Source organism: Geotrypetes seraphini, chromosome 6, assembly GCF_902459505.1.
Source record: "Geotrypetes seraphini chromosome 6, aGeoSer1.1, whole genome shotgun sequence".
Classification (NCBI taxonomy): Eukaryota; Metazoa; Chordata; class Amphibia; order Gymnophiona; family Dermophiidae; genus Geotrypetes; species Geotrypetes seraphini.
The window spans coordinates 222,936,482-222,955,389 of NC_047089.1; the positions used below are offsets into that span (position 1 = coordinate 222,936,482).

Here is an 18,908-nt window from a genome sequence, read left to right on the forward strand (position 1 = left end):
TTTCCTTTTTATCATATGATTTAGACCATTAACATTTAAGGACATTATTTTAAAATCCATTTATATTTTTTTTTTTTTAATTTTCAGATAGTAAACAATAAATGATTTTAAGAAAAAATTTTCCCAGTAATTTAAATATTTTATATCCTTTTCCCTCCCCTTATTCATCCATTTCTTATATATCCCCCCTATATTCCCTCCCATCCCTCCCTTCCCTCCCCTTTTTATTACGAAAACTTGGATACGCAGATTGAGGTTAGATTTAAATAACTCCCTCAAGCTATTAATAAATTATCTAAATTACTACCAATTTTTTTTTTTTTTTTTATATATATCAATAGATTTTTAAATCAAATTAATATATAAAAAAAAAAAAAAAAAATCTAAATTATTATCAATTTTTTTATATATATCAATAGATTTTTAAATCAAATTAACACAAAAAAAATTTAGTCATAAACATTTTTCATTAATTTGATCTTTCTTAATTTAAAAGATTTTATCCATATTTGTATATTTTTTTTTTTATAAGGATGATTCATTCCAAATGAAATAATATATAAAATTATATCATCATATTATATAAATTTTTGTATATGATAAAACATTTTGTAATCTTAAATATAAAACATTGTTCATCCTCTATGTTCATATGATATACTCTTTATATAATAATATGATTTTAAGAACCTTTCTTATAGATAAATGAAATATTTCTATTTTTAATTTAAAAAGATATTCATTCTCCCATTACTGTATTCCAAAGTATCAGAGTTTGTTATTTTAAATTTATCCACTATAAATATTTTGTATGAGGAATATATATATATTTATATGAGGAATATTTATGAGGTATAAGAGAGTCCATAAAGTAAATTCAAAAACTTATCCGGTAAACTTTCGTTTCAGATTGAGATTTTTTTGTATATATTTTCTATTGAAACGCAATCTATTGTATTTGAAACGCAAGTTTAGCCGGAAGTACCGCCTCTTACAGGAAATCACCCTATTAAACCAATCATGTTATGATTGAAGGATGGCTCTGTTTTCTTTCTATACTCCGCCCCCAATAGTTTCTAACCAATCAGCACATCCCTTATTCTTTTGTCAAAGAGAAAATCTTCCTTCGTCACCATTTCAAGATGGATCTCTGTCCAGTTAAGAGTTTTACATGTAAGTCTATTCTTGTTTAAAAGTTCTAGAATTGAATCATGTGGATTTCTTTAGATTTTTATTTCTTCTTTGCTTCCTATTGAGAACGTTGTTTGCTGTTCAAATTTTTAATTCGGTCCTCGTGCAAATTTTCCGTTGTCCTGAGAGTTTTGAATCTTTAACCGATGTTTTCAATTTTCTTGTATATTGAAAGATTTATTTACTATATGAGTATATATAAGTAAATAAATAAATATTAAAAGTAGCCATCAATTGTTTTTAAGTTGTCATTGGTTGATCAAGTTGGTCCATAAATTCTTGTAGTTTTTTGGGTGCCATAAAGTTTTGGGTTTTGTTAGCGATAGTAACTTTCATTATCGCTGGATAAAGGAGACCAAACCTAGCTCCTAAGGATCTCAGTTGGGGTCTCATGTCCAGGAATTGTTTTCTTTTTGATGCTGTTTCTTTTGCAAAGTCTGGTACAATATGTATTTTTGAGTCTTGACATTTTAGATTTTTGTTTTCCTTGGCTAGTTGACATATTTCTATTGCTTGTTGATGTCTTAAAAGTTTAAATATTAAAGTCCTTGGTCCCGTTTGAGTATTGTTTCTTTGTGTTGGAATCCTATGTGCTCTTTCGATTTCCAATTCTGTTTTAAATTTTAATGGTAATATTTTAGGTAAAAATCTTTCCAGAAAGGCTATCGGATCGTTTTTTTCCACTCCTTCCGGTAGTCCAATAATTCTTAAATTGTTCCTTCGCTCACGATTCCGGCTATCTTCAAGATTTTTTTTAATTTCTGTCACCTCTTTCCACATGGTTTTGCTGTATCTCATATCTATGTTTAGTTGTTCTGAATTATCCTCCAATGTAGAAATTCTGTTTTCTGTCATGTCTACTCTTTTTGTAAGGATTGCGGCTTCTTCAATCGCTTTTTGTAGTTTTTTATTACTATCTAAGACAATCTCTTTTATTTGTCTCAGTTCTTCCATAACGTCGAGATTTTTTTCTGACGGCAGCGGTACTTTAGAGGGTGTACCCGGTTCTGGTTTCGACCTCTTGTTGCTACCTGTTCCAGATACTCCGGCTCCCAAGTCAGATTTATTTTGTTTGTTTGAAGTCATGTTCTGATATATTTCAGTATTTTCTTTTTAAAATATATATATTTTTTTGGTAGTATTCTTATATATATAGCTTGTTTATGCGGAGCTACTCTCTCATCCAACCGTCAGAGTTCGCGTCCAAGCCACGCCCCCCTCAACTGCCTTTTGAAAATTCAGATACACAATACCGACTGGATCACCTTTATCCACATGTTCATTCACCCCTTTAAAGAACTGTAGTAGATTGGTGAGGCAAGATAACAAAACTGTTCCTCCAAACAAAGATGAAGGCTTCTTAAAAAAACGGTCTTTTTTTATTGGTAAGGACACCATGTAGAGGAAGACTCGACATGGCCGTGTTTTGGCTGTGTAGCCTACGTTAGGAGTAAATTCACCTTCAGAAGGGCCAAAAATAGCCTAAACACTTCTCACAAAAAGAATGCCTCTGAGGGTACCTGAGGAGGACGTACAACCAGAAGTGTCACAGTACAACTGTGTCCGTGATTACTACCACTTTATCCTTCAAAAGCAAGGAAAAATATGTACAACACTGTGACCAGTTGTTTTAAGTGCAATTTCCCCTGATTTGAAACGCTTCTTTTGAAGCGACCCCTATCTTGGTGTGCTAAGCCCCTCCCTCTCTTCCCTACCTTTTACGATTTTATTTTTTCATTGTATTTAATCTCTCACCATGTTCCACTTATTCCTTTTGGTACCAGTAAGTCTATATGTTTTGTTGCCCCCTCTATTTTTTTTAAATAATACTTGATAATTGTAAACCGTTTAGATATGCTTTTGATAAACGGTATATCAAAGATTAAATAAACTTGGAAACTTGAATAGCTTAGAGAAAACCAAAAAGTCTCTTACTGTACTAGGTGATCTCCCCACCTCAAGAAAGGCGAGTCTTTCTATGTTTTTATTAAAACTTGTTATACCGCTTGTTCTTACGACAGGTCCAAGCGGTTTACAAATAGGACAGACCTATACGGATTCAAAATAAAGATATATACACATTCATTCTTGTATCAATTTTATATTGCAGGATTGTGATTGAAAAGACACATTCCCACTAATATAGATGAATTATTTTTGATAAAACAAAACCTTCCCCAAATGCTTCACGAAAATAGAACGTTTTCAGCAGTTTCACGTGCTTTAATATCTACTTCCAGCCACAATTTCCACGGTGAATGATTCCATAATTGTGGGGCAATAAAATAAAAGGCTTTATTTCTAGTTGAGGTGAGGGGGTGGTCTGCCTTGGCCGGTCGGCGCTGGCACCCCTAATCCTCTCCGCCCTCCCCGCCTCTTCCCATTCCTTCCCTCCATATCTGTGCCCTCTTCCCTTCCCCCCATACCTCTAGTTGAAGTTGTTGCTCGCGGCGGTCAACAACATGTTCTTTGCGACCCTGTTGGCTCTTCCGCTGATGTCATTTCCAGGTGCCGCTCATAGAAGTGATGTCAGAGGGAGAGCTGATGGGGTCGCGGGGAGCACGTTGTTGACCGCAGCAAGCAACAACCAACTAGAGGTAGAAGGGAAGAGGGGGTTGCGTGGCAGGCAGGAGCAGGGAAGGAGTGTGGGGGGGAGGTTTAGATGAGGGGCGCTACCACCCCGGGCACCTCTTACGTTACACCACAGGTCCTTGGGATATACCCAGCCACTTGGTTTTGAGAATATCCGCAATGAATACATATGCATGAGCTTGATATTCATACAGGAGAGGTAGTACATGCAAATCTGGCTCATGCATATTCATTGAAGACATCTTGAAAACTCGACTGACTGGGTATGTCCCAAGGACTTGCTCCAGGGTATCATTTAAATTAACTATCAAGGGGGAAAGAAGGAAGGAAGGAGTGTTAGGGAACAGCTGGAAGGAATCTCCACTAACCCTGGGTGAGGATGGTCCTTTCAGGAGAGGCTGAGATGAGCTAAGGACCTAATACACAACCTCAGACTTTCTCCCTCTTTTCACAGTAATGAGGAAATTGGAAAGGATCCGAAGTGGAGTATGTATTCTTTCAGTCAAAGAGCTAGGGTGCACCTTTGATTTCATGGTTGTGTAGGTCACGTTTATTGGAATATGGGGACAGAGATGTGGGTGAAGTTGGACACATAGGGACCTTGCTCTAAACTGCATTCCTCTTTTCTGTTGTGATCTTGGGTAGACAAGAATGGGATGCAGTAGTTAGAAAGCATGCAGCTACCACAAAGACAGCACTATGGATACAGACAGTAATAGAAAGACCTGCAAAATAAAATGGCTTTATGGTTATGTGACGCTAGTGTCTCCGATTTTAGTGCCCACACTGGGGTTCATGAGACTAGTGAGAAATGGAACATGAGTTAGTGATTCAGGGAGCTGATGAACACAAACATAATTCCATACCCGTTACAGGGACACGAGAAGTTCCTAGAAGGTAAAAAAGTAGATTTAATCACCCAAGCCACATAGCAACAAGATCTAAGTCATGGCTTCATTGTGTCACGCATACTGACAAGGCTAAAGCCTCAATGAGTGATGCTGATGGGCACCTCTCAAAGAGATCACAAGAACTGACTCGGGAAATCAATGCCTCCTCAAACACAAAGCTAGGACCAAGGACACAAGTCTGAGTCTGGGCCTCAACACTACTCATATGACAGAAACATGATCCTTAGGGTGCCAAATGGAAGTGCCAACACCTTGAAATGTGAAATGCATGCATGTCCTGGTTATTCTAATATAATTGCAACATCAGAGATAGCGTTATTAATCACAGACATCTTCCCTTACCTTCATCTTCAGAAACATCTAGGATCTCATCCACAGTTTCAGGAAAGCTCATACGGTGCTTCTCACTGACAGACTATGGAAGAAGAGACATTCATAAGGTATCCTCCCCACTTCATGCTTCTCTCCAGACACAGACAGATTCTCTCAGGAGAAGTGTCTCCTGGGATAGAAAGCAAGGGTATGACAAGAAAGAGGTCTCCTGAGATGGTGAGCAAGGGATATGTTGGTAGAGAAGTCATCCGGGATAGTAAGCATGGGTTGTCAGGAGAGATGACTCTTACGAGCATTAAATATCAGAAGAACTGTCTCTGAAGAGACATCTCCTGTGACAAAAAGCAGGAAATGAGTAAGAAGAGATGTTTTTAGGGATGGGGAAGCAGTAGGTTTCTCTGTAAAGACTTACTGTGATGCTCGTTTCCTCTGTAACTATTTTGAGTACATCCGTTACTGATATATAGCCAAGACGCTGGGCAATAGCCAGTGGTGTGCTACCATTCTGAAAGAGATGAGAGAGATAAACCCAAGGTACATTATTTGTGGATGATAGCACATTGCACACAAAGACATTATTTGGATGCTATACTGTATCTACAGTTAGGCAAGGTTTTCCTTACAGTGTCACGCTGGTGGGTCAAAAATGTGGACTTCTCCACTGTAAGGAGACAAGTCAATATATCTCAGAAGGTGGAGAAAGTGATGCTATTCAGCATATCAGATCCTAGTAACGATCTCAATAGAGTACGGAGGAGGTACTACAGTGGCTGTAGGCCCAGGGTTGACAAGGAGCTACAGTGGGATCATACTCTATGACTGCAGTTCTGAGTCATAGCCTCTGAATGGAGAGTCTTTCCTTTATCTTGCTACATTGAGAAATAAGCATGATATTGTAGTGCTGACTACATTAAAAAGAGAAGGGTTGGTAAGTGTTCCCACACTGGATGTGGTCTATTGTAAACTGGATTATATTTTTATAACGTCAAGCTTGACTGCTCTCAAAACAGGACAGATACCTTGCTTGGAAACAGCTGTACCATGTCCAACCAAAGGATATTGGAGGCAAGATTTAGATTTCCAAATTTTGTGGACCATTATGCTGTATGTTTTGATTTGGTGAAAATATTTAGTTCTACAGTAATTCTCTTTACTGTGGTGAAAGGAGGACTTACTTGGGGAGGGAGTTAGAAGATAGTAGGGAGGGATTGTTGGGCTGTCTGTATAACATATTTGAATGTTTCTTTCCTTAATGGCATTGGCTTTACACATATTCCCTTCTTCTTTGAATAGTTTGGATATTATGTAAATGTTTCAACAAAAAAGAGAAGGGTTGGTGGGGGAAGGAAGGAGAGGAGAGATATTGTAATACATTTGGTTGGAGGTGTGGGATGTGGTAATCATTGGTTTCTGGGGTTTGGTTTTATGGTGACAAATAACAAATGTGGGTTTATATTAATGTTTTGAGAGGTGATTGTGTTGGTTTGAAATCTGCAATAACCAGTTACTAAAGAAGGTTTGTTTCTGATATGGTTCTATGAAGGTACCAGTTGTTCGTTTCTTCTGTTGATTCACCAATAAAAATTGTTTTACATTAAAAAGTAAAGGGTACAGAATAAGATTGTAGCTGATGAATAAAGGGGTAGACCTGGCAAATAAGTGGACAGGACAAAGTTCATCATTGGCGCAGTCACTGTAAATGGAAGGGGAAAACCAAGCCCCTAAGAGAGGTTCCCAAGGTTCTAAGATTTCTGACTCACCACACAAGTATTGTTGGGGGAAGCACCGTGCTTCAGTAGCAGTGTTACAATGTCCGTATGTCCCTGCTGAGCTGCCTGGTGCAAAGCAGTGTATCCCAGCTGCAGTGAGATAAACAGTGAAAGAATCTGTTAACTCTACTATAGACCAAGCCTAGCTCCGGAACCCAGTCAGTCACGTTTCCTTAGGCAGGCAAGCAGGTCCAGAACCTAGTCAGTCATTCTCCTCTAGGTAAAAGGAGCCACCGAAAAGTTCTCAGCCCAACCAAGAAAGAGAATAATATGGAGCCGTGAAGCTGACAAGTTATTCCACATTTTTTCATGACACTATTCATTTCAATGATATGGAATGAAACAAAAAAGTGTCAAGAAAAGCATGGAATAACTTCTAAGTTGCATCGATTCACAACATTTAATTCTCAGATGGGCTGAGAACTTTTCAGCGGCCACTCGTAGACGGTTTGTCCCAAAACCTATTTATTTATTTAATTAATTTTCTATCCCATTCTCCCCAAAGAGCTCAGAATAGGTTACAGATTTACATAAGTACTGGACGATTTGTCTTTTTGATCATTCAAATACCGACTTAGGCCACTTTTTGAACTTTTTAAAATTTTTATTAGGAGCCCCATAGTGGCTTGTCTTTCAAAAATAGGCATTTTCTTACTGCCTATTTTGAACGTCTATCACTATACATCCAAATTGGACTCAGAGGCATGTTTTGAATATGCCCCTCTCAGTATTCACCATTAATGATTGAAACTTCACTCTAGATACATCTCCCAGGACAGAGAGAAGGGGCTGTGCTAGGAGAGACGTCTCCAACTATAAGGAGCAGGATGTGTTTTAGGAGAGTTGTATCCTAAGAGAGGGAGTAGGAGTACAGTACTCCCCCGAAATTCGCAGGGGTTCTGTTCTAGGAACCCCCGCAAATCTTGAAAAACCGGTTTTTCATGGGGGAGACTGGAGAGAGCAGCGGGAGAGGCAGGAGAGAGCAGCCAGACTGTCAGCGAGTGAAGGAAATCACTCGCTGTATGCTCCGACTGCCTCTTCCTGCACTAAAGTCAGGCCTTACCAATCAGGAGCTGTGTGTCAAAGCAGCTCCTGATTGGTAAGGCCTGACTTTAAAGCAGGAAGATGCGGTCGGAGCATACAGCAAGTGATTTCCTTCACTCGCCTGCTCTCTGGCTGCTCTCTCCTGCCTCTCCAGCTGTCCTCTTCTGGTCAGCGGTCATGGTCAGAAAATACCGCGAATGACTGGGACCGCGAACCGCTGACCGCGAATGACCGGGGGAACACTGTAGTGCCAAGAGAGACATCTCCCAGTACAGGGAGTAGATCAGCCATATAAAATAGTCCTGTAGCAGATGGTTATTGCTAGGGTTACCATATGGCTCCAGAAAAAGAAGCACTTTGCTCCCACATACACAGTACCATCATACCAAATCCACATACACCAGAATACCAAATCCTGTGGCAGTGTCTGATATGGACACCAGAAGAAGATCTTTATGACTGAAACACGGACCATGTCGGGTCCACACCACAATACCTTTACTGTGTATTATATGGATTTACTGACTGGCTATAATTATGAAGACTTTTGAATCTATTTACTGACCTGCGTCACTTTTATTTAATAAATATTTGTATCAAGATCATCGTTTCCACAGTTTTCGTCTCTTGTTTTGGTTTCTCCTGTTTTCCTGCGGAATATCTGGTGAATTCCCTCATTTGGTCAAGAAAAAGGAGGACGGATTGAGACATTCAGGTTTTACTTCCATTGCGTTCAATAAAAGTAAAACCCGGATGTCTCAATCCATTCTCCTTTTTCTGGAGCCATATGGTAACCCTAGTTATTGCAAATACAAGAGTACATATCAGCATGAAGGGTATAGACAACTAGAACATTTGTCTAGGAGGAAAATCCTAAGTATGGTTAACAGGAGATACAGAAAAGGTTCACACTCAGAAACACGGGATCAGCATCAGCTTTAATTGAAGAAATGAATCATCTCAGCAGTTCCTCACCTTGGTCTTAGCATTTACGTTGGCTTGGTGCTGTTGAAGGAACTTCACCATTTTGATATTCCCATAGTGACTGGCCACATGCAGGGGAGTATAACCCATCTACATGAAAACATATGAAATTAATGAATAACAATAATAAATTCTCTCCTGAGCCCTTTGCTAGAGATATGAACAGAGGCTTTGTTCTCTAGCATGGTTAGTTTTTCCTTTCTCCTCAGTCCTGCTCCTGCCTGCTGTCTCCCTGTGCTGAATGTATACAAAAGGGAATCAGTCCTTCCTATGTCCTAACCCTGTTTCTACTACCTTTGTCTCCATGCTAGAGGCAGTAGGTACGCAAGACTGATTTTCAGTCTTGCACCCTTCCCCCAATTAACTGTCAGACTTCTAGGCACTTACCCTGATCCCCTCAAAATATAATTAAGCTGAATAATTATGTGTATTTTACATTTATACTGTTTATATATAATGAGGGCACTTTCCAAAATGCATTACCTAGGTCTCTGGGGGTGGATGTACATATTGATTTTTTTCAGTTTGTATGGCTGTTAGGACCTATTTGACTTCAGCACTTGCCATACCCAGAAGCTGCTACCAAAACTGATGGTTTAATCTGCTAATGGTTCAGCTGGCCCTGAGTATGGAGGAGCTTCAGTCTCAAGCACAATCTAACCGTCTCCCCCCCTCTCCCGGTACAGAGATGGCTTTCAGTCTCCAGCATCCTAGTCTTGCTCCATCCTGCCCTTGTTCCCATGGTAAGAATACATAGATGGGTTTCTATCCCTTTCATGTCTCTATGTCAAAATATATGAAGGAGTTTCAGGCTCATAAGAACATAAGCATTGCCATACTGGGATAGATCAAATCCAGTATCCTGTTTCCAACAGTAGCCTATCCAGTCACAAGTGGATTTTCCCATCTTAACAATGGCTTATGGACTTTTTTTTTAGGACATTATCCAAACCTTTTTAACCCTGCTAAGCTAACTGCTTCTTTTTTTTTTAATTTTTTAAATATCTTTATTCGTTTTTACATTATGCAAACAAGTGTACAATAATTCAAGTCATACTATACATTCTTCACTTGAAACTCTACATTCATTTTATACCATAAACTATCTCCCCTCCCTCCCTTTCCATATATTACCTCTCATAATGTCATATAACCCACCCATCCCTCCTCCCCCCTACATATATTTAATGGGGATAAATATAATTATTTATTTATTATAATACTCAATTAATGGTCTCCACACCTCTTTAAATTTCTTATAATAACCTCTCTTGATTGCCAATGTTTTTTCCATTTCATACACCTGACAAACCGAACTCCACCAGAAACAATAATTCAATCCTCTATAGTCTTTCCAGTTATGTGTTATATGTTGGATGGCAACTCCTGTTAAAATCATTAACAGTTTGTTATTATTCGATGAAATTTGACTTTTGGCCCTCATAGACATTCCAAACAAAACTGTGTCATATGATAGGGCCACAGGATTCTCTAACATACAATTTATTTGACCCCAGATCAATTTCCAAAAATTATTAATAAAAGGACAATAAAATAATAAATGATCTAGAGTTCCAGCCTCAAGATGACAATGCCAACATCTATTAGACTTAGAGCAATCCAATTTTTGTAAGCGAACAGGGGTCCAGAGTGCTCTATGCAACAGGAAAAACCATGTTTGCCTCATAGACGCAGACATTGTACATCTTATCCTCCAAGACCAAATACGTGGCCATTGAGATGCATTAATTTGATGCTTAATCTCAATGCTCCAAATATCTCTAAGTACAGTCCTTGGTTTTTTATTTAAATATCCAGATAATGTTTTATACCACTGTGCGGCCTGGTGACCCATAAAATCTGCCTGGAAGCATAAGAATTCTAGAGTAAAATGAGTATTTAAAGACTTCCATTCAGGGAACCCTGCCTGAATAGCCTGCTTCAATTGCAACCACTTATAACTTTGTTTTTTATTAAGTCCAAATTTATGTTGCAATTGTGAAAACTCCAGCAGCTTACCATCATTAATAACATCATCTAAAGCAGTGTTTTTCAACCTTTTTTGGGCAAAGGCACACTTGTTTCATGAAAAAAATCACGAGGCACACCACCATTAGAAAAAGTTAAAAAATTTAACTGTGCCTAAATTGACTATATATAAATATATAGGAATCAAATAAACACAAAGAAAGTATTTTATAATGCTGCCACTGCCACTGGGGAATAGGCTGCCACTGCCGCCATCGGGAACAGGCCGGCACCGAGTTCTCCCTGCTTCTCTTCCCCGCAGGGCCGACCAACTCTCGCCACCCGTCGTGAATTCTAACGTCGGAGAGGATGTTCTAGGCCAGCCAGGCAGCGATTGGCTGGCCCAGAACGTCCTCTCCGACGTCAGAATTGACGCGAGTGGCGAGAGTTGGCCGGCCCCACAGGGAAAAGCAGGGAGAACTTGGCGCCGGCCTATTCCCGATGGCGGCGGTGGCACTCAAGTGGCTAAAGAGCCGCAGTTTGCCGGCCTAGGGACAACACTGGAGGGTGGCCAGCTGTGCACCCCCTTGGGACGTAAACCCGGGGTGGGGCAGACCGCCCCCCCCCCCACCCTGGTATGCCACTATCTGTACCTCACTCCCTCCCTATGACCAAAAATTCTCCTTTCTTCTATTCCCCGTGTACACAACCATCTCTTTCCCTCCCTTCCTCTCTCCAAAGTCCATTTCTTCTGTGTCCAAACACTCATTCCCTCCCCCACCTCAGCATCTCTTTCCCTCCCTTCCTCTCTCCCAAGTCCATTTCTTCTGTGTCCAAAAACGCATTCCCTCCCCCACCTCAGCATCTCTTTCCCTCCCTTCCTCTCTCCCAAGTCCATGCCTTCTGTGTCCAAAAACGCATTCCCTCCCCCACCTCAGCATCTCTTTCCCTCCCTTCCTCTCTCCCAAGTCCATTTCTTCTGTGTCCAAAACCGCATTCCCTCCCCCACCTCAGCATCTCTTTCCCTCCCTTCCTCTCTCCCAAGTCCATGCCTTCTGTGTCCAAAAACCCATTCCCTCCCCCACCTCAGCATCTCTTTCCCTCCCTTCCTCTCTCCCCAGTTCATGCCTTGTGTCCAAAACGCACTCCCTCCCCCCTTTTGTGTTCCGTGTTTGCCTCCCAGCCCATCTTTGCAACTTTCTCAGCAAAACGAAGCTCAAGCCGCGAGGCTTGTCTTCTGCTTCCTGCCTGCCCTGCCGCGCACAAATAGCCGAACGGAAGTATTCTCCGACGTCAGCGCTGACGTCGGAGGGCAGGCTTTGCTTAAGCCCTCCCTCCGACGTCAGCGCTGACATCGGGGAACGCTTGCGATCGGCTATATGTTAGCTGCAGGGCAGGCAGGAACAGAAGACGAGCCTCGAGGCTCGAGATGTATTGAACTCCGCGGGTCCCCCGTCCAGCTCTCTCCTGTCCACGTGGGGCGGACCGCCCCTCTCCCTAGACTGGTGGTACTGCCCTGATGGCGGCCCTGACCGTACGGCACACCAGGCAACATCTCGCGGCACACTAGTGTGCCGCGGAACAGCGGTTGAAAAACACTGATCTAAAGTACGTATTCCTGCTTCAATCCAATCCTTCCAGACAATCATAAAACCGCCTATTTGTATCTTGGAGTTCAGCCATATATTTTGACAAGTAGATTTTTGAATAGTAATAGGAGTTAAGTTGTTAACATACTTTAATGTTGTCCATGTGTCCATTAATATCCTATTGGTTTTCCTTATTCTAGGCATTTTAATGCTAAGCAGATGACGAAGCCTGATAGGAGACATGAGCTGCCACTCCAACCATAACCAATCTGGAAGCTTCTCCATGAGTTCTGGGAGGACCCAATACATACCTTGGCGCAATATATAGGATTGATGAAACCTATAAAAATTTGGAAAATTTACCCCTCCCTCCTCAATTGGTTTTTGTAAAGTCACTAGAGCAATTCTTACAGCTTTACCCAGCCAAATAAATTTACTAAGAATATTATTTAACTTTTTGTAAAAAGACCCCTGAAAAAAAACTGGTATCATTCCCATTTGATAACAAACCACAGGCAATATCATCATTTTGACAGTTTGAACTCTTCCCCACCAAGATAAATGTAAAGGATTCCATTGCTCACATAACTCTGTTACTTTTTGCAATAAACTTTTTTCATTCATTATAATTGTCTCATCAAGCGTGTTTTTTATCCATATACCTAAGTATTTTATTCCTTCTTCTTTCCAAATAAAAGGTTAAGCTAACTGCTTCTACCGCATTCTCTAGCAATGAATTCCATAGTTTAATTACATGTTGAGCGAAGAAATATTTTCTCTAATTTGTTTTAAATTTACTACGTTGTAGCTTCACTTTATGCCCCCTAGTTCTATTTTTGGAAAGAGTAAACCGAGTGATTCACACCATTCCATTCCCTTCAGTATTTTATAGACCTCTATCATATCTCTCCCTCATCTGGTTCCAGAACTGTCAGTCCATTTCCTGTCCCAGATCTGCTCTGTCTCTGTGCTGGGAGTATATAGAGGCTTTCAGTTTCCAGAATTGTCGATCCCTGCCTTATCCTCAGCCCTGTTCTTCCCTGCACTTTTTCTATTCTTGGAAACTAGACAGATGCAAATACTTATTCTACAATTATACCATGGGGATTTCCAAATATTTTCTAAGCAAATCAGACTTGATCCATCAGGTGCAATATAGAGGGGCTACCTTTTTTTGTTCTCTTGTCTTCTTCCAAGGGCTGATGTACAGATGGTTATTTTCAAAGCCTCTTATATGAGTAAATTCCAAGTTTCTGCAAACTGTCATCCTAACCCCCCCCCCCCCCCCTCCAAATCTGGCTTTAAGCGTATGTGGTCTTCTTAATACTGATCAAATTTATTTTTTTTTTGTCTTTTATAGTGCATATTTTTTAACCAGGCTTTGAAGCAGTGGTCCCAGAGATATATTAAGGAACACAAATATAATGCTTAGATTTTAAGGAATGAGAATAAAATGCTTATATTAGATTTTCATAAATAAATATGTTTTCAACCATGGGACGTTTACCCACACCACAAGTGGATACAATATCCTCTGTATGCCTGATTAGTTTTGCAAGGGAAAGCCCCAAGATGGAGCATTTGAAAAACTGCCCCTGTGGAACTTTCTGGGGTATGGCAGCAGCTGCGTTACCCGTGTTGTCGAGTCCACGTTAGCTCCGTGATTCACTAGAACATCTGCTGTAACAACGTGTCCCTCCTGAGCTGCCAGGTGAAGGGGAGTGAGGCCACTCTGGCAAAAGAAGATTTTTAGACATATTAGAGAGAAAGGGAGAGAACAGAACCACAATATACAGCATTAGTACAGTTCTAATATACATACCACACATGCAGATGTCACCATTTAATGTACTGTTATGATTACAGATTTTCAAAGACTTGTACACTTTTCCCTCCGTATCCGCGGTTTCAGTATCCGTGGATTCAGTTATTCGTGATTTTTTTTTTTTTGTCTAAGTCATCTTCTTTTTTACTTCTATTTTTAGGCTGTCCGAGCCTCCCTGGATATTGCCTGGTGGTCTAGCGGTGACACAGGGCAGGAGCGATCTTCCTATGCTCCTGCCCCGTGTAGAGCCATCATCGAAATGGCTGCCGTGAGCTCCCGTTGTAGTCTCAAGAAATGGTTCATGTATTCTCGAGAAATGGCTGCCACGAGTTCCCGTTGTAGTCTCGATGACAGCTCTGCACGGGGCAGGAGCATAGGAAGATCGCTCCTGCCCCGCATCACCGCTAGACCACCAGGTAAGGTCCGGGGACGCAGGAGGAGAGGTGGGGGTGGGTCAGAGCCAGCCGATCTCTGTGCAATTCAGGTTGGAGGGCTGGAAAGTGGCGAGCTAACATAAGAATTTAAAAATTGCTATACTGAGACATACCGAAGGTCCATCATGCTCAGTATTCTGTGGCCAACCCAGGTCCCAAGTACCTAGCTAGATCCCAAGTAGTAAAACAAATTCTATGCTGCTTATCCTAGGAATAAGCAGTGGATTTCCAGGGTGGCACTGAGAGACAGAAAAGGTTGGAATTCTGGAAAATGGCAGAGAGACGCAGATTCCACTCAGAGCAGTGAGAAGCAGAAAAAGAAGTGTTTATCAATAGCACAGAAAGTTGAGGTATTGAAGAAACTTGATCATGGTGTGCCTGAACAATGGCTGACTGATGAATATGGTGTGGGAACAACAACCATTTATGACTTAAAGAAACAGAAAGATAAGTTATTGAAGTTTTACTGTATAGTGAGAGAGATGATCAGAAATTAAAAATAGAAAAACATTGCATAGGGCAAAAAAATGAAGATTTAGATCGTGTGCTGTTAGAGTGCTTGGAAAGGTGTAACAAAATCAGCATTAAAAAAAAATGCTCGACAAACTTTGGCCATCAACTATGTTCGATGAAAATGAACCTGTAGAGGAAGACTTTGAAGATTTCCAAGTCAGCGAAGAAACGCCGATGATGTCAAACCTCATTGCTTAGGCCAGAAGTCTATCATCTGAAAATGTTAATAAGTTAGAGGCAGCTGATATTAAAGAAGTGCTGAATATTGGCAAAGATGTGCCTTTATACACACGGATTTGGATTTCATTGTTGGTTTATTATTTAACCACTCCTGATGCAGGCGCTGTAGTCGAAACACAGTGCATGTCGAGTCCATGACTTGCTACATGTTTTTACGATTGTCAAGACTGTTTTGTACATAAATTTTATTATTGGCTGTTAATAAAGAGGGATTTTGAAGACCAGGCATGCTCTGCTCTTTTCCTTTTGGACTATGGCTAAATAAAGAAATGCATGAGGATAGTAGCGATGATGAAGATCTTGTGAACATAGGAGAAATATATCCCTATAGATGATATTGTGAAAATGTGTGACCAGTTAATGGCTGGCATGGAACAACGTACATTTAAGCATGAGATTATGGCAGTATGCTCGATCAAAGAGAGACTACTGAAACAGAAACCTTTGTTAATTAGACAGATGACACTGGAAGAAATCTTTAAAAAGACTGCCACGGTGAAGTGAGGACGCTTGCTAATCGTTCTCCTGCCGAAAAATTTCTCTCGTTCCTGTGTATCAGGATCACCTTATCTTAATGCCTAAAAGAAGGGGTAGAGCGGCTGCTACAGCCCGGCAACCGGAGCTCATCTCGCGAAGGCAGGAGACGATCGATAGCTTCTTTACGTCTTCCCCTCGGGCGAACCGGCTTTGCCGAGTCAGAGGGAAGTCTCAGTGTATGGGAGCGAGGTTTCGTTCAGCCCTGCAAGACCAATGCCTCCCCAGCAACCACGAGAGAGGGAAACTACGGCGGCTCAGAAGGGACAGGAAGTTGCTTCCCTTGCTGAGCTGGAGGGCTTACCGGCGTCCCAGGACTCTGTGGCAGAGATTTCAGCTATGGAGAAGGCAGAATTGGCTCCAGCAGTTGGAGGACAGATTCCAGCGGTTCCCCTGTTGGTAAGGCCAGCAGAGAACACTTTGGAGTCTATCTGGACGGCTTTAGACTCCCTTTATAAATTGTGTGCAGGAGCTCTACCACTGGTTATGCTGGATTTTAAAGAAGAATAACTAACAATAGCTCTGCAAGTTCATTTTTCAATTCTATCGGTACTCTGGGATGTATACCATCTGGTCATTAAATCTTCCAGTGTTATAGAGATTGAATTTCTCTGGTTCATCAGCATTTAATACCATTTCTGGCACTGGTAACTCCCCCACATCTTCCTCAGTGCAGACTGAAGCAAAGAATTAATTTAACCTCTCCGCTGTGGCCTTGTCTTTCCTGAGAGCCCCTTTTAGCCCCTGGTCATCTAGCAGTCCAACCGATTCTCTTCCTGGCTTCTTGCTTTTAACATACCTAAAAAAAATGTACTGTGTGCTTTTGCTTCCAGTGCAATCTTCTTACAAGGTCTCTCTTTGCCTTCCTGATTAATGCCTTGCATTTGACTTGTCATTTATTGTGCTATTTACAATTATTTTCAGTGGAATCCTTCTTCCACTTTCTGAAGGATTCTCTTTTAGCTCTAATAGCTTCTTTCACCTCACTCATTAACCACACTGGCTGCTGTTTGGTCTTCCTTCCTCCTTTTTTTTCACATGGAATATATCTAGTCTGGACTTCCAGGATGGTATTTTTGAATACTGTATATACTTGAATATAAACTGAGGTAACCTTTTTCCCCTCAAAAAGGAGGAAAAAAGGCTGACTCGAATATAAACCCAACTCATGGCAGTCTCACAAGGTTACTGTGGAGTGGAGGTGTGGCTTAGTGGTTAGAGTTGCTGCCTCAGCACCTTGAGGCTATGTGTTCAATCCCAGAATGCTCCTTGTGACTCTGGGCAAGTTATTTAACACTATTGCCCCAGGTACCATAATTAAATTGTGAACCTGCCAGGACAGATAGGGAAAATACTTAAGAGTACCCGATTACTATTCAATGTACTATAAACCACTGTGGGTGAATCTCTTCATTAAAAGGCAGTTAATACATCCAAATAAATAAACTTGCACCAACCATTTTGAGTAGTGAAACTGCACAAGACAGGGACATAGGAGGATTGCTCTTGCCCAAGGCTCACCATTATACTAGCAGGACTTATGGTAGGCCCTGGGAGAGGCCAGAAATGAGTCCAAGAGGGGTAGGACTCAAATATAAACCAAGACCCCCATTTTGGGGTCATTTTTTTGGTTCAAAAATGTAGGTTTGTATTTAAGTATACGATACTGTAATATTCATGCCCGATATAAATTTTTGACCTCTGCAGCTGCTCCTCTTAAGTTTCCTTTTTACCGTTCTCCTCATATTATCATAGTCTCCTTTTTAAAGTTAAATGCTATTGTATTGGATTTCCTGTATGAACTTATTCCAGGGATTATATCAAATCTGATCATGTTATCATCACTGTTATCAAGCAGCCCCATCACCATTACTTTCCGCACCAATTCACGCGCTCCACTAAGAACTAGGTTTAGAATTGCTTCGCTTCTTGTCTGTTTCTGAGCCAGCTGCTCCATAAAGGAATTTTATCTTCCTAGCATGCCCCGATGTTATATTTACCTAGTCAATACTGAGGTAATTGAAATCACTATCACCACTCTTACACACCTAAAAAAATGAAAATAGGAACTTAACTACCTGAAAAAACTATACTATCTCCAAACTAATAAAAGTGTGGAGAAAAATTTCACCACTATCAGGCTTCTAAAATATGCAAAATTTATACACATGACTCCATGTCCATATTGACAATTCATTCAAATCATTTATTAACTGCTTATGCCTAAGGTAGTTTAGTTCACTGCTTTCCCAAAGCAAATATTTAACCAGCGATATTTCAAAGAAGGAAAAAAATTGTCCAAAACTACTTAGCTGCAAGTCTTCTGAATCTCACTCCTCTCACTCTGGAGGTGATCAACAGCACATCTACCCAATGGAGGCTGCTTCAGGAGCATCCTGTTGTCTGTTCCTCCCTACCACATTACTCTATGCCGTTGGTACCCACATGTACCAAGACAGCAGGCTCCTCCCCAGCACTGTCTAAAATCTTATCTAGGTGATATGTGAGGTCTACCATCTTCACACCAGGCAGGCAAGTGACCATGTGATCCCCATGTCCACCAGCCACTCAGCTATCTACATACCTAATGATCAAATCTCTCATTATAATGGTATAAACCTTCATTCCTGATCAGAAGCCCCTGGATACACATCCTCGGTGCAACAGGACATTGCATCCCCTAATGTAGGGCTGCCCAAGTTCAGTCCTTAAGATCTACTGGCATGCTAGGTTTTCTGGATATCCGCAATGAACATGCATGAGAGAGATTTGCATACCAAGAAGGCAGTGCAGGCAAATCTCTCTCATGCATATTCATTGCAGATATCCAGAAAACCTGGCCTGCCAGTAGATCTCGAGGACCGGACTTGGGCAGCCCTACCCTAGTGGGTAGTTCTTGGCTATAGGATTGCTTCCTACTTCACCAGGGTTATTGGACTTCTCTACAACATCCCTGTAGGTCTCTTCTATGTACCTGTCTC

General features: G+C 40.9%; 1 protein-coding gene across 10 annotated transcripts in view; it reads right to left on the reverse strand.

Annotated features, from left to right (window-relative positions):
• ANK1 (ankyrin 1) overlaps positions 1-18,908 on the reverse strand; it is a 355,025-nt gene that overhangs the window by 158,648 nt on the left and 177,469 nt on the right. For 9 of the 10 annotated variants that reach the window (XM_033948942.1, XM_033948947.1, XM_033948950.1 and 6 more), the window contains 6 exons: positions 14,015-14,113; positions 8,816-8,914; positions 6,788-6,886; positions 5,440-5,532; positions 5,037-5,109; positions 4,650-4,673 (listed from right to left, as the gene is read on the reverse strand). In XM_033948942.1, coding sequence (XP_033804833.1) covers positions 4,650-4,673; positions 5,037-5,109; positions 5,440-5,532; positions 6,788-6,886; positions 8,816-8,914; positions 14,015-14,113 — 487 coding nt within the window. The remainder of the gene's footprint in view (positions 1-4,649; positions 4,674-5,036; positions 5,110-5,439; positions 5,533-6,787; positions 6,887-8,815; positions 8,915-14,014; positions 14,114-18,908) is intronic. The other variant, XM_033948943.1, reaches the window with a different exon arrangement.